Source organism: Dama dama, chromosome 18, assembly GCF_033118175.1.
Source record: "Dama dama isolate Ldn47 chromosome 18, ASM3311817v1, whole genome shotgun sequence".
In the NCBI taxonomy this organism is placed as follows: Eukaryota; Metazoa; Chordata; class Mammalia; order Artiodactyla; family Cervidae; genus Dama; species Dama dama.
In genome coordinates, this window is record NC_083698.1 from 30,299,620 (window position 1) to 30,315,367 (window position 15,748).

At 45.6% G+C, this 15,748-nt stretch overlaps 1 protein-coding gene across 3 annotated transcripts in view; it reads right to left on the reverse strand.

The window, feature by feature from the left end:
• The window catches only part of IGF2BP3 (insulin like growth factor 2 mRNA binding protein 3), a 143,400-nt gene extending 130,855 nt beyond the window's left edge, over window positions 1–12,545 (reverse strand). Inside the window, exons 1-3 of one of the 3 annotated variants that reach the window (XM_061165075.1) lie at window positions 12,528–12,545; window positions 11,383–11,575; window positions 10,115–10,175 (exon numbers count right to left, since the gene is read on the reverse strand). In XM_061165075.1, the coding sequence (XP_061021058.1) occupies window positions 10,115–10,175; window positions 11,383–11,557 (236 nt within the window). In that variant the 5' untranslated portion in view covers window positions 11,558–11,575; window positions 12,528–12,545. Of the gene's footprint in view, window positions 1–7,235; window positions 7,405–10,114; window positions 10,176–11,382; window positions 11,576–12,527 lie in introns of those variants that run through there. The other 2 variants (XM_061165074.1, XM_061165076.1) reach the window with 2 other exon arrangements.
• Window positions 12,546–15,748: the final 3,203 nt, after the last annotated feature.

Genomic DNA, 15,748 nt, shown 5'->3' on the forward strand with positions numbered 1-15,748 from the left:
AAAATGTTCAACCTCACTTATCTCGCCAAAGAAAAGCAAGAGTTTCTCCATTTCTGCAAGAACAGCTGACTTTTTAAAAAAAAAAAAAAATCAGCATTTGGGGATCACTAGAAAGAACTCAGTCACAGCTCCAACAGTTTTAACATCGTCATAGGTTCTCTTAAATAAGCTCTCCAGTACTCACCTGGCTAGTTCAAGTGGTAAGAGGAGTAAAACTTTGTTTTGAAAACTAATTTTTTTTTTAAACTAATTTTCAATCAAATTTCTCCTCAAAATATTACTCAGTAAAGCTCCGACTGCAAAAAGATATTGCTAAATTTCTGGGGTAAGATCCAAAATCCAAGGTGCTAAAAGAACATACACCCCAGGTAATCAAACTCTAAGTTAGCAGATTTGGGGCTTCGCGGGGGTGGGGGAGGATGCAGGCCAGTCAGCATGTGGGAATCTTAGTTCCTTGACCAGGGACTGACTCCATGCCCCCTGCATCCTATGCACTGAGTCTTAACCACTGGACTGCAAGGGAAGTTCCAGTTATCAGAATTTAATCTTTATAGCTCTGACTTAATTTTTACATGCAAGAGACACAAATCAATCAGGACCTAGACTTACTTGGCAGAGTCAGCACAACATCCCTGTAGAAAGAATAAGGCTGTTCCTAAAATGATACAGTCCTCCATGCTTGAGAATACAGCTTTGACCCAATAGTCTCTCTGTCCAATGCATTTCCAACAGCTCCTTGGTTGTCAAAGTATGACTAACCGTATCAGTCAGTAAACGTAGTGTTGTTTTAATCAGGATAATTGCCTTACAATGTTGTGCTGGTTTCTGCTGTACACTAACATGAATCAGTCATAAGCATACGTCCCCTCCCTCACGCCCCCTCATCCGGACCGTCTAGCTCATCAAAAAGCACCAAGCTGAGCACCTGTGTTACACAGCAACTTCCCACTAGTTATTTACATTGTAACACATGCATGTCAATGCTGCTCTCTCCATGTGTTCCACTCTCTCCGTCCCCATGTCCACAAGTCCATTCTCTACATCTTCATCTCTACTCCATTTTTCTAGATTCCATATATATGCGTTAATATATGATATTTTTCTCTTTCTGGCTTACTTCACTCCACATGACAAATTCAGTGTTTTGGGTAGAGTACTTCCAAATTTAAATGTGCATGTCTTTTGACAGCCATTTCCAGTCTAAGAATGTATCTTATAAAAATATGCACGTAAAAAGAATATCCAAGAGTCCCATGACATACATGTACTCATGGTCAACTGAAATCACTATGAAAAGAACATTTAATTTGTTGCACTCCTATGCAAAACGATGCAACTGCTAGTTTCAGGAGAGTTAACTATTTGTACCTACACTGAAGATTCTTCAGAATACATTACTTAGTAAAAGCAAAAAAAATAAACAGTATGACTGGTTACTAAAAAGCGTTTGTAGATACATGCATAGGAGAATTTCTGAAAAATAACATACTAAGTTACCAAATGTAAGACCCTGGGAAATGCATGGGAATGGGGAGGATTAAAGAACAAGTATTTTCACATTTTCATAATTCATACATTTTAAATAAATTTAAGTGTACACAACTGTAAGAATTTATCAAGATGTTTACTTAATATTTATATACTCTATTGTTCCTAGGTTATATCTTTTTTAAAAAAGTAATTCATGCTCAATGAACATAAAAGCACAAAAGACACCACCCAAAGATTTCTACTTTTATGAGCACACGTCCCAGAACAGAAGAAAAATTTTTCTTATTTCTGTTATTACCACCAAATAATATACATCCAGCCTTCACATTTCAACATCAAGGGGAAACAATACAACAGGTGATATGGGATTGACTACTGGGTGATGCTGTATTGATGCTTTATACACCTCCCCAGGGTTCTATAAGGCATCTTTTCCACACTAACCTCCCAGATTTGATTTCCTCATCCTTAGACATTTGACATCATGAATTCAGAAAGCAGAGGTGGGATTCAAACTCAGATGTAACATTCTTCTGGCTACATCCTTCTATTCAACAAGAGCATATGAGGCAGGAATCAGGACTTTACATCAGGAGGTTTCAGCATGACTTCTCCCTCCTACTCTTTCCTAATCCTTACTATTCCAGGTTTAAGAGACTTTTTTCCCCCAGGCAGGATTCTTCTAAACTTGGTGACAAACTGGGACAACCAGGCACCATGGACTCCACTCAGGACACCTCTGCATCCTTTTGTAATCTAAAACACATGCTGGGAGTCACAACCACCTGCCTGGGGTAAAGCCACAGCATCTGCCTCTCATGCCCTCTGTCCCACTCTCTTATCTCCTTAGGCCCCCTCCAACTTCCATGCCATTCATTTATACTAACGTGAAGCTGCTTTTTAAAAAAAAAAAGTTTCAAGAAAAAAGTAGTCTCATTTTCTATCTGAAAACTGGATGTCCGGATATTTTTATTCTGTAGTAAGCCCAGATTCCAGACTACCTGTACCTGTCCTTTTTCCAAGACAATAAAATCAACCCTTCAAAGAAGCCAAACAAGATTTCTTTTTTCTTCAGAGACACCAAGAAACAGTGTCTGCTCTGACTTGCCACTGCAAACATGATCAGGCTGCTGTGTAAGCTACTTTTTGAGGATTTGACAACTTTAAACAGGAGGAATGAAGACAGGGAAGAGTCACAATTTGGAAATGGGTTCCATTAATCAGTGCCCTGGGCAAGTCACTTATTTTCCCAGGGCTTATGGCTAATACCACTGGGGGGCGGGCGGGGGGAGGGAAACACACCCTATTGTGCTATCTCATTTTTATTAGTTTTCCTCTCTTAAAACAGTAGGTGTTTAACACATTCTGAAAGTAGTATTCTATAATCAAAGGACTTGCACAGACAAAGAAAGTCTTAAAAGAGTCATTCAGACCAAGTCACCTGTCTCAAAACCAACTACTCTAACACATCACCTGTTTCGAGATGACTTCTGTGGCCAAAGACGGAATTCATAATTTGAGGCGGCGGCTACTTTACCAAGGACCAGATTTTTTAATATGCAAAAATGAGGGAATTTAGGGTACTTGAAGGGTTTCTTACATTTCTTACGACTTAAATGTTATGAATAAAATACACGGAATGTTTTACTTCTTCTAGTATACTAAAATGACAAGGTGATTGAAATATTTTAAACCTAGCCCATAATATTCATAAATATTGTGACCATTAGTTTCCAACATAGTCTTTAATCAAGTATTTAGACCAGCACATGGAAGCACTGGACTTTGCACTGTTTTGGAACCAAATGCATACTAATAAAAAGCAGAAGAGGTTTTCTTCGAGAAAGCGAGCTCACAGTCACCCGAAGTGTCAAAACAGATGTCAGCGGGTAGGTCAACTGTCACCAACGTCTTACCCACTGAGCAAGAAGAGGATCTACTAAACTCAGGAGCCTCTTCCATCTCTAGCAACTTATAAATTGAATATGTTTCTAGATGTTTCCAGAACATTTTTTTTAAAAATGAAAAAAGAGCCTAATACATGAATTCTGGAAGAGAGGCTATATTTTAGGTTGCTCCCAAATTCGTAAATCACTCTCCATTTATTTACAGCACAGCCAGAAGGTTGAGACTTAACATCGGTCACTTACTCATACATCTAAAGCACACACGCTCAGTGATATTCTACACAGTGGATTAAACTCTCCTTCTCCACAGGCTTTCCTCACTTCTCTCTCAAAAGCACTTGATTTCCACCATCACTGGCCTCCTTCACTCTTCTCTGCGAGCCCCTTTTCAAGAGTTCCACGCTTACTTCCTTGATGACCTTGTCCAATTCCGTGACTTCAATACCGTAAGCTAACAAAGCCTCTGATTTTTCACCTGCACTTCCCACCTTCTCTTGGGCTCCAGACCAATATATCCAACTATTAATATCTACTCGACTTCATCATTTCAAATTTCTAACAAGAATTAGAAACATAATATGCCAAAAAGTAAAGCTCCTAATTTCTACCCAAGAACCTATTTGTCACACAATACCCTCTCTTTGCATAAATGGCAACCCCTTCCACCCAATTGTTCTGGCCAAAAAACTTTGTCATCCTTCTCTCTTCAAACACCCCTCATTTAACCCATCAGTAAATCCTACCAGCTGTTCCCTAGAAATAAACAGAGACTGACCACTATTCATCACCTCTGAGCTAACACCATCCTCTCTCTTGCTCAGACATTACAAGTGGACTGGCTCCCCATTTCTAGAGCTAAATACAATTTTCAGATATTTTATGTTCTGAGCATTTTCAAGCCAAAATGCATGTGGAATGCTTGTGGATCCTCCAACTCATGGAAGAACTACACCGATTGCAACCACCAATTCCTCCTCTCTGTACATGCACGCCACTCTAGCATTAAGTTCTTTCCACATTCCCCTGGAACCTGTGCTGGCCTCACGGCCTGCCTTAATCGACAGAATGAGATTAAAAGCAATAAAGTGCCAATTCTGCACCTAGCCTTCAAAAGGCCCAGCAGCTTCGGCTTTCACTAGGGGTAGCCAGCCAGGGGCCACTATTGAGTGATGAGATCCCATGTGGTGAAAGATGACCTGGACAAGCACCAAGAGGCCAGACATATGAGTGGAGTCCTCTTGGACCTTTTAGCCCAGCTTAGTAAATGACCCAAAATGATACCAAATGGAACAGAACTAACCACCGAGCTGACCCATAGGATCATAGAGAAGAGTAAGTTGCTGTTGTCTTGAGCCACCAGTTTTCGGGGTAGTTTACTGTGCTGTGCTAAGAGAACTGAAACACCATGATCACAATGGAATCAATGTCCTAAACAACTAAATGATAATGGCCAATATTCTACGGACTCAGGCTTCTTCCAGCTTAGAGTTCCACTGCCTGCCTGCCTGCCTGCCTGCCTGCCTGCCTTCCTGCTGTGCTCAGTCGTGTCCAACTCTTTGCAACCCCAGGGACTGTATAGGCCACCAGGCTCCTCTGTCCAAGGAATTTTCCAGGCAAGAATATTGGAGCGAGTTACCATTTCCTTCTCCAGGGCATCTCCCTGACCCAGGGATCTAACTCACATCTCGTGTCTCCTGCACTGGGGCAAGCGGGTTCTTAGACTTACACTAGATTCCTCAAATAAAACCTCTATAATTTCAAACTATTTCTTAAGCAAGTTAAATAGTCTCAGCATAATTCTCTAAAACACATAATTTATGTACTATAGATTCCCCTTCAGGGCAACAAAATTCACATACTATATTGGTATTTATAACTGTGTGTATTTACCAATACCGAACACTTACCACACAGCAATTTCGGACCATGATAAAATACACAGTTTTAATGGAGCACTGAAAACTATGTTTGCAACCAGCTTCCAAACAAAACTCCACAGTCAAAGCCCACTAGTAAACATAAGATTTATGGGGCAGAGATCCTAACTAAAAATGCCAATTCTATCCCTTGGTCACTGCTCCCACACTGCCACCTCCTGTCTTACGACTCTACAAGCCTGAATCAGAACCAAAAGCTGATAAAGGAACCTCCACTAAAAATAGTAGACTCTTTCCTCCCAGACCAAACCAACTACCAGCGTTCCTGAATGGATAATTCACACTTTTGAAAATTACTGCTAGAATAGTTGCTGTCTGAACACTGTTAAAGAATGTTAAAATGGAGCTGCTTCAAAATATATATCAAGGTGGCTCAACAGCTTCACTTTAATATGGAATCCCAGACCTACAACAACACATGAGCTGCAGTGGTGTGACTCACAAAAGCCTTTCCAAGTATGGTGAAGATCGTGTCCCTCATGCTGACTGCCCAAACGAGGTACAGCGGCAAAAGCAACTAAGCTGCCATACTTCAGAAAAGAAATGCAAGCTCCTTACGGGGGAAAGCCCATCTCTCTGTAATTCCCAAATACACCTTTAAATCTTAGCTGGTAACTCACTTATTTCAAGCAGAACTCACAACTCTGAACAAAGTATGCCCCTTGTTAGTTTATTATAATGGCGTTTGGCATGAACAGAGAATGTAAGTCATCCCACAAATCAAAAGGAAGTCAGAAACAGAAGCCAAGATTCTCAGTTCCCACTGGCTCCAGGCACATGTCATGTTGTCAAAACGTCTTCCTTGTTATCACGGACACACAGAAGCTACTTATCAATATATATATTTTTTAATCTAATAAAGTGAGAAAGAAAAGCAAGAAATCTTTCTAACTTTCTCAAACTGTACTGAGAAAACAACATGAAATCAAGAAAAATCTCATTGGCAACAACCACTTAAGCAGTCATGCATTACTGCTCTTAAACCCTGCACTGCAAAGATAGCCTTTACCAGCCACAAAAGTTTCCTCAACTTCAGGTCTACAAATGTGTGAGAAATTTCCCTAATTTCACAAGATTCACCTGGACCACCACTGATAACCCAGGAGCATCCCTGTTAATACACCTTGGGGCATATCTTGTTAAAATATTTAGCATTAAAAACAGCTTTTAATGTCCTGAGACACCACAGGGTCTTATGCCCTGGCTAACTGGCACAAGGATACTCCTGGCACCATCCTAGTCTATACTTCACTGCTTTTAAATAAAATGCAGCACTAACTTATACATAGCCATTTAAGCTAAGATATATTTAAAAACCCCAATAACTTTTATACATGCTCTATCCCATTTATATGCTAAACACAAGATTCTAATATTGAAATAAGTTATCCATTTAATTTCCTTTCTTTAAAAATTATTTCAAAGAAGCAAAAAACAAAAGATACTTGAGCTTAGGCACCACCGTTTATTTTAACAGATCCTTCCTGGAAAAATATTAATTATAATATCTCACTAATTTTTTCTTTTACTCAAATATGTTTTTGGCTACATACAAATCTAATTAAGGTTAACAGCTAAAGCATGAGGAAGTTTAAGCTAGAAAAAGTTGGAAAATATGACAACTTTCATAATTTAAAAGTAGTGGAAAACAAACCACCATCCTCTAAGTTCCCCAGTGTCAGCGACTTTCTTGTTCCCTCTCCCATGCCCAACAGCCCACAACATAACAAAAGGAAATCAGTGCTATTTACCAAAATATATAGGGGCACATACAAGGTCCCACAAGACACCAGTGACTCTTCCAACGCAAAGTCAGCTATGGTCTTCCAAAGCCACGACAATTTTCACACCCACCTTTTCCTCCAGGGGTAGGCAGGGAAATTTTTTTTAAAGCTTATACCTCCAGAGTGAAGCCAAGTCTTCATGTGTTGTATCTTTCATATTTGGAACAAAAAGTACAATACTATCACAGGTACTCTATGCAATGTTCTCTTCATTCTGAATGCAGAGGATCTCAAACTCTGAAGCACTGCTATAATCTCCCCCAACTGAGGGGTATTTGAATGCAGAAAAGCAACATTCCTTCCACATTCCCTTGATACAGGAACTAAGCTTGGTCTAAACCAAACTCTGCGATGCCCCTTCCAGCAAGGGTCCGCCCAGCTCTGCTCCCCGTCAGAATTTTGGCCAGCCTACCACGCGTCACATCACATCACCCATTGGCCTGCTCCCCTGTTTAGCTGCTACAAGTCCATTCATCCATCTCAGAGTGCTGCCATAAGCATTCTTCAGCCTAGGGCTCCCAACATGCCTTGCACAGCAGGTATAAAGGTCACTGTTGCACATGTGGGTGTGCCTGCCTCAGATGCCCACACGGTGATGGGATGGAATGCAATGACTGCTACGCACAAACAACTCCACCACAAACAACTCCACCCGGAAGCCCAGCAGGCTCCCCAGCAAGGACTGGGCTTCGGCATTCAAGTCACTCAAGTCACTCTCATCAGTACCACCTGACCATCCTCTAGGTGCTGGGTGTGTGGATCACCGAGGAGCCTTCTCTGCTCTCTCCCAAAGCCTATTCAGACACTGGAACAGTCCAGATAAGGAAAACTGCAACACCGTTTCAAGGGTCAGTTAAATCCAAATTGTAATAGAGGTTCCCAGCAAATCTCCCTGGGCAGAAAAATCAAGCTCCATTATTGGTTTTAACCACTTCAATACAAGCAAAGGGCTTCCATGATGGCTCTCTTAATAAATCAGTTAAAAAAAAAAAAAAAAGTTGTCTCTAACCTACTCACTCCTCTTTGCTAGTAACACTGTATCCTTCAAAATCCTGAGCATTTCAATGACTAAGGAAAATCAGCTAGAAAATTTAATCTACCTTGTTCATCAATGGAAGCTTCTCCAGTTTAATACTTCCTGCCACTAGTAACATTTTACTTTCTGTGCTTTCTTCAATAGTTACTTGTTACTTTATGACAAAGAGGCTGCTCCTAAGTATGTTTTTAGGTTGGGCAAAAACCTTCAAGAACAAAAGCAGTCTCTCACCAGACCAAGTTTTTAATTCCCTACACATGAGGAACAAACTCACACAAGGTTAGAGAAGGAAAATCAGGAAAGTAAGGCAAACTATTTGCACTCACAGGCAGGTCAATACATTTAAAGTTTAAATTTAGCAACTCCTGAATGTTAAAATGTCAGTTCTTCAACACAACTATTTGCCTACTTCTTATTCAACATTTGAAGAAAATTAATAAGACACAGTGGCTAAACAAAAACCAATTAGAATTCGCAGAATATGCTTACTTTTTTTCCAGTAAGGAAACAATACAGACTATCCCTTTAAATTTGTTTTTAAGAAGATATGACTTCTTCCCTAATTTTTCAATTGATATTAAACTGAGATCAATTTAGATAGTTTTCAGTACACATTCTATTGTTTTAGAAGCTTTTAAAATTCCATTCTGCTATATAAAATAATTTGACCACTACCAAAATTCCCAGCTAGAACTATATCACTTCCCAACTATCCTAATGAAAATTAAGTATAGTACATGAAGAGAAACCCATAAGAATCCCACAAGCTCGTGAACAAAAACACAGTTGGTGGAAATTATTTACCTGGAAGAAAACTCCATCTACAAACAGGCCTAAGATGACCTATTGGGTAGCCCATTCTCCAAGTCAAGCACCAGGGAAATGCATATCAAACCCTTTCAGCCCTCCAGCATACACACTTGCACCAATACCTAACCAGATGCTGCTCCCCTCCGCCTGCTCTAGTTTAAATTAACTTCCAGCTTACCGCTGGGCCACGGGTTGGGGGTGGGGGTCGGGGGAAGGCAGAAACCCTCACCCCACTGGTCAGAAGCCAGCGAGGCACAGGCCAACCCCGGTACCCCCTGGGAGGAAGCAGGGCCTTTCCAGCCGGAGTTAAAGAGCCGGGATCTGGCCTGCTCGGGAGACAGGAGCCATTTCTCCAAAATAGTCCAGGGATTAAAAGTCTCCGAACACTTTGTAAACTGACACACTACACGTGCTTTCCAAAAAGTGCAACCCCTCCTTGTTAAGAAAGCAAAAATCTTCAGCCTTCTCCATCTCTTGGTGGTTCATCTACAAGCCAAATATTTTTTAAATTGAGGAGCAGGGTGGGGGGAGGCCGGGAGACAAAGGCGGGTTTGCAGAAAACCGTCTTACTCTGCAGGAACTGAAAGGCGCTTTTGGGCAGGAGAAACCCAGGCGTTCCCTCCCGGGGAGCTCCCAGGGTAAAGGCAAATTCCTCTCCCCTCAGATGCGCGGACAGCCCCCCAGACTCTTGCCCGCCACCGTGGGACAGAGAAGGGAAAGGCACGCCACACCCGCGCGCGGCCGCAGCTGCTTTCACCTCTCCTGTGCTTTCAGGTTGGGGGGGGGGGGAGGGTCACCCCCTGCTTCCCAATTCCCACGGATGCCCAGAAACTGCCCTCGGAGACTCTTGATTTCCTGTTGCACCAACCTGACCTACTCTGCCGGAGAACATTTAACCGAAAGAGCTTCCTTAAGCGACTTTATATACCAGTATAAAAAGCCGATGGCAGGGGCCACAGACGAGCTATCTATTCCTACAGACCAGTGTGCACACACACACACACACCTGCCAGAAACATAAATGCAAAAGAAAACGAAAAACGCCAAGCCACACAGCAACCCCAGTAAGTGGAAAAGTTGTTTTCAGCTGTGTTCTCTCCTCCCGATGGCCGAGAAGGGAATCAATGAGAACATGCTAAGCAAGCTCACCTCTGCCTTTTGGGGACCGAGTGCTCAACTTCTATGAGTTTTCCGTGCAGTTCCACTTTACCTGCGGACACACAAGAGGTGCAGGACAGTTGGCCGAGTTGAGCGGCTCTCTGGGCCTCCTCAGACCCCGAGCGGCTCGAGGCCGAGACAGAAAGCGGCCCCGCGCGGGTGGGAAAGGAGGAATCAATGGGCAGAGGTCGGTAACACTCTCCCCGCCCCCCTCGGCCTTCCCCGCCCACGTCCCCCGAGACCCTAGCAGACAAACTCGGGGCAAAGGGCTGCGTGGGCTTTCCTCAGGTGGGGGCGCCTAGGCCCTTCTCCCGGGGGTTCCGGCCCAGGCCCGCCGGGAACGGGCGGTGAGTGGCGGGAAAGGCTGGAGGACCGCCGGGCAGGCGCCGAGAGAGCGAACGTCCACAGGCGCAGCTGGGCACCAGCGGAGCCACGCGCGAGGGACGGCGCCCGCCACCCCGAAAGGCACGCGGCTCTGAGCGGGACCCGAGCGCATCCTTCCCCCGCGCGCGCCCGACCAGCCCCGGAGGCCGCGGCCCGAAGCCCGGCCCCGCAGGGGGACGCGCTCCGTGGCGACCCCTGGTCGCCCGCGCCCACCTACCCCTGTAGCTCGTCGGACCCGGGAAGGTGGAGCCCAGAACCTGGGGGTTGCCCTCGCCCACCTCCCCGCAGGGTCGAGGGGAGCGCGGGGCCGCCCGTGCGCGGCACCAGCCCGCGGCCTCGCTAGGCAGCGGGATCCAGGCCACTTTGGAGTTCTCCCGCGGCCCAGCTCTGGGGGCGGGAGAGGAGGCAGCGAGTCCACCGCCAGAACCACCCCCCCGCCCCCCCCCCCACACACACACAGAAGCGGGGGTAAGGAAGGAGCGAGAATCCGGCGTTCGTTCCCGGCCCCCAAGGCCCGCCGTGCCGGAGCCTGGAGCACGCGCCTGGGCCCGGGCGGCGCGCGGGGCGAGCTTCCCCCTCCCCGCTCCAGCACCCCCAGCCCCGGTCCCCGGCGCCGCACGGTGCCCCGGCTCCCCTCCGAACCCGAGTCGGGGTTCTCTGGACAGCGCGCTCGCCCTCCGCCCGCAGATCCGGGCGGGGGAGGGGAGCCGCGGGGCCGAGTAGGCCCCCCGGCTGGGGGAAGGGCCCGACCCGCGCGTGCGGGCGCCCGGGCCTCGGCCGCCGTCCGCAGGCGCACCCGCACCCGCCCAGGCCGGGGCCCGGTGCGGACAGCAAGGTGTGGACTGCTGCGGGCCCGACCCCGGCCCGGGGCCCACCTGAAAGCGCCTCGATGGCCTTGAGGGCCCAGCTGTCGTCCGGACAGTCCACGAACGCGTAGCCCGTCTTCACCAGGAAGGGTCCCGACACCGGGATCTTGGCGTCCTTGAAGACACTTTCTAGGTCCGAGGGAACGGCGTTCTCGCTGAGGTTTCCGATATACAGTTTGTTCATTGTGAAGAGTGGTTGTTGCTTTTTAAAAAAATTAGGAGAAAAACGAAAAATTAAAACCACCCACAGCGATGGATGGATCCGGCGAGTTCCCCTCCTTTTCTCGCCGTTAAAATACACAAACACAGTAAGAACCAAGGACAGGAACGAGAAGCGGAAAAAAAATCAGATCCGAGGGTTCCTGTTTTTTCCTTTTCTAGGTATTAAAAGAAAAAAGAAAAAACCTAGCGACAACCCAAACGCATCCAAGAGTCTTCCTAACTCGGAGGAGGAGGCGGGATTAGCGAGAAAAAGGAGAGGAAGGAGGGGGGAAACTACTTTTTGTCTTTTCCTCCCCAAACCCTCTGGCATCGACCGACGGACTGTGAAAATATCACACTACGAGAGGGCAAGCGCCGCCTCCCCGTAAAAAAAAAACCCCAGAAGGGTGACTGGCAGGAGGGAGGGGAGAAGGGGTGGAGGGGAGGAAGGCGAAGGAGGCGGAAAAAATCCGCTCCCAGTGTCCGGCTTTTTGAATGAGCCACGTGTTCAAACTACAAATCAACGTCTCACGTGAGGAATCCCAGCGCCTCAATTAGAGTGGGTTTCGCAGGGGGGGGGAAAAAAAAAAAAAAATGAGCTAGCATGAGGAGGAAGAGGGGGAGGGGTAACGAGATTGGGCGAAGGACCCTGCGCAGGGGCGGAGAAAGAGGGGCGGAAAATGCTAAAGGAGCCGCAGCCGGGGTCGCGGAGGCCAGCGCGGCTGGGGGAGCTGACGGTCACCACGGAGTTTAGAAAGGGTTATTTGGTCGGGGCGGATCCTCCGGGAGGGGAGAGCGGGCGGGAGGAGTATTGATTTTTTTTTTTTTTTAATGTGATTGGAGTGGGGGTGCTAACTAGGCAATCCCTCAGCTCTATTTACCGGAGTTTTAAAGACTCGATTTTTAAAAACAGGTAATCAAACAAAGCCGAAGAGTCACAATTCCGAACTCGCCTTGTGGCTTCGATGACAGGAGAAGTGTAACCTCGGCAAACCGCGAGCACCTTTCCAGGGGTTGGCGAGGACGGAAACGCAGCTGGGGGGGTGGGGTGGGAGGGGGCGGAGAGGCGGGCCGCCGCCCCACCCTGTGCACCCTTCGCTGGCGCGGGCACCCGCAAAGTGGGGCGGCCCCGAGCCAGGCCGGTGGGGGGATGGGAGCCCGCGGCGTCCTGGGCGGGTGTCTGGGCGACACCTCCTCCGCCTCCGCCTGCGCTCGCGGTGGCTTTGGGCTTCGCGTTTGCTATTGGTTGCGCGATTCAGAAAAGGCTCCGGGATCAATGAGGCCGGGGGCGGGCTTGGCCACCGGTGGGGGAGGGGAGCGCAGGGGCCGAGGTTTCTGGTCTGGTCATGGGGGGGGTCCCGGGCCTCAGAGGCCGGAGCAGAAAAGTCAAAGTGGGAAAAGTAGGTATTTAAACGGAAACCATTTCTTCCTGTAGTTTCCAGAGGAGGAGGAAGAGGAGGAGTGGGGTAGGCTGGTACTTTTATTTAAAGAATTTTAGTTGGAGAACTTGGGACTCTTAAAACAGGAACACCGCTCTGCGTTACCCCTAAGTGGTAACTTGCACTTGAAAAATTGCTGGAGTCTCTTTCTGCTGCTTTTCTGCCTGCATTTAGCCATTATAGCCATTCATAATTTCCCCTGTATGTAACGAGTACAATGGTGGGCGGTGGGGGAGGGTCTGGGCCCGATGGAGCCTTACAGGGACAACGAAATGAGGACTGGAGACGAGGAACACGGAAATGAGTGCTGGGTTTCTTTTCGAAATCGCCAAGAGTCGTTTAATGATTTTGTCCTCCACTCAAAGGCTTCATTTGCACCAGGATTCTTGTGGTATATTTTTAACAGGTATTCCATGGAAAAAGAATGCTTATTTTTAAAAAATGATTGCAATTATATATATTAATAGGATGGAAATTTAAACAATATAATCACTTAATACTCTTAGAAAAATGTGTAGTAGAGAAAATACTGTTTACACTATATCATCAGTAATTATGATAATTGATAAAGTTCATTTCTTTTGGTCAAACCCATACATTTAAAGATGTATATTTTTCAACTGAAAGATGAATGGAAAATTATTTTTTCAATATGTGGGAATGATTGTATGATATAAAGAGCATTTACATTTTTTCTTTTAAAAAGAACTTACAATTTTGTGTTAAGAAACCGGAAGGTGTCAGATCATCCATTTTAAATACAACTGTTCTTTCTAACAGGTTTTTCTTTCCTGCCAAGCAAATCCAACTTTTTAAACGTAAACTCACTTTCACAATATTTTCATTCATGTTTAATTTAGTGAAATGTTTTTACTTTATGATATGGAGGGTGTAAACATGTTCTTCAATGTTTACAACTGTATTATGAACAGTATCTTCAAAGAACATTTAAGTGGTGAAATTTTAAATTTATGGTTATAACTTTTTTAAAAAGCTTACGTATTTTTCCTTTTCATATTTTTGAAAAGAGAACCTTCGTTCCAAGAAAGAAAAAAACACATGTATTATTTGATTCTGTCATATTCAAAATGTAAATACTAAATTATAAATTTTTATTTACCTGTTGCATGTGATCAAAAGCTATTTACAGAAATATACTTTTCATTCACTTAGTAATATTTGCTTTTCTTTAAATTTTATAAACTAGTCTGTTGATCATTTAAGTTTTAGTAATTTTTCTTAAAAACAATTTTCTAAGTTCAACATGCTTTCAAAAATCAATTGAATGGTGCCTTCTGGATTGTTGACTGTATTTGCTCTTACTAAAACTGAGACCTAAGAAAATATCTACTTCTAAAGCATGGGATAAAATGTTTTTTTTCCATAAATACTAGTCCATGCCTGTCTTTCACTATCAAATCTAACAGCTGGGATTTAAAACAAGTGTGTGCAGTTTTGATGAAATATGTTCCTGGGACTCTTGTGAACTTAATTTGTGTATTATTATAACAAACTGGATACTCCGTCTAGGACCTTAAAAACATACACGAGTTACATAAGCTCAGCCATCAAAAAGGGAGTTAAATACAGTCCACTCCATTTCGACTCTTCCATGCATTTGAGGGATCAGTAATATAATCAATGGCTGAGTAAAAAGAGCATGGGTAATTGTTTTTTTACTGACATTTCAAGTGTAAAAATACCTTCGGTGGATTTTCAAGAATGCTTATAAGATTAATCTAACTTCCAGTCTTAATGAGTATCACAGGAAATTAACCGTGGGTATGGGCTACTCCAGGTTCTTTCTCAAGCAGCAGCAGCTCCTAGTAAATGTTAAGTCCATGAAGGACTCCCACCCATTGTCTGTGCTCTGATGCGGTTGAGGCTTCCCAACTGCAGCCTGTTTACTCTTTGGACAGTTGCACTTCCTCCTGATCTCCTGACCTGAAGGCAATAAAAATGTTTCTTATGGGTCAGTGTAATATTAAAGGAGAAAAACCGTGTTTAGAAGGTCAGTTACCGCTGCTGTATCTACAGGTTATGAGCGACGGCTTAGCAGGCAGAGGAGGGGGAGAGGGCATTCTTGTTGCTAACCCTAACTCCCGGCTTCCTCTGAGACCAGCCCAAAGCCGAAGTCCTTAAGGCGGGTGGGCACGTAATGCCGCGTCGCCTGGGCCTCATAGAAGGTATTTTTTAACATACTCTTGCTCCTTCGAACAGCTCTCGTGGACTCTGATCTGTTAAAACCAGATGCATAATAATTAGCGGTAGCCTGGCTCTTCCCTGTCTTCGAAATATGCCTTCAGTGATTTTTATTTAAAATAAAAGATGGTGCTCTGAGAGATGTTTCCTCTTACCCCCCGGTCCTGCCGGGAGAAACTGGGCGGGATCCTTGCAGCTCACAGTCGGGAAGATCCTTCGTCAGCCGCTGCTCGCCTCGGAGGCCCTGGACCACCCGTCCGCCCTAGCCCCGCCGCGCGATAGGCACCTTCTGGCTGCGTCTCGGCTTCGGTCCCTGCGCGCGGAGCCGCGTGGACGCGTTAGACGTGGGGGCCCGGGCAGGGGAGCCCGTGTCCCCCTCGCCGCACTACCCGACCTGAGCACTGCCCTCGCCCGCCCGGGCGAACCTGGCGGTGTGTCTGGCGGCCCTGCCGCACTTCCGGCCTGTTTCCAGTGTGCGAGGGGCTCATCGGAGCCGGGGGATGGTTGGTACCCACGAAGAAAGATCGCAAGGA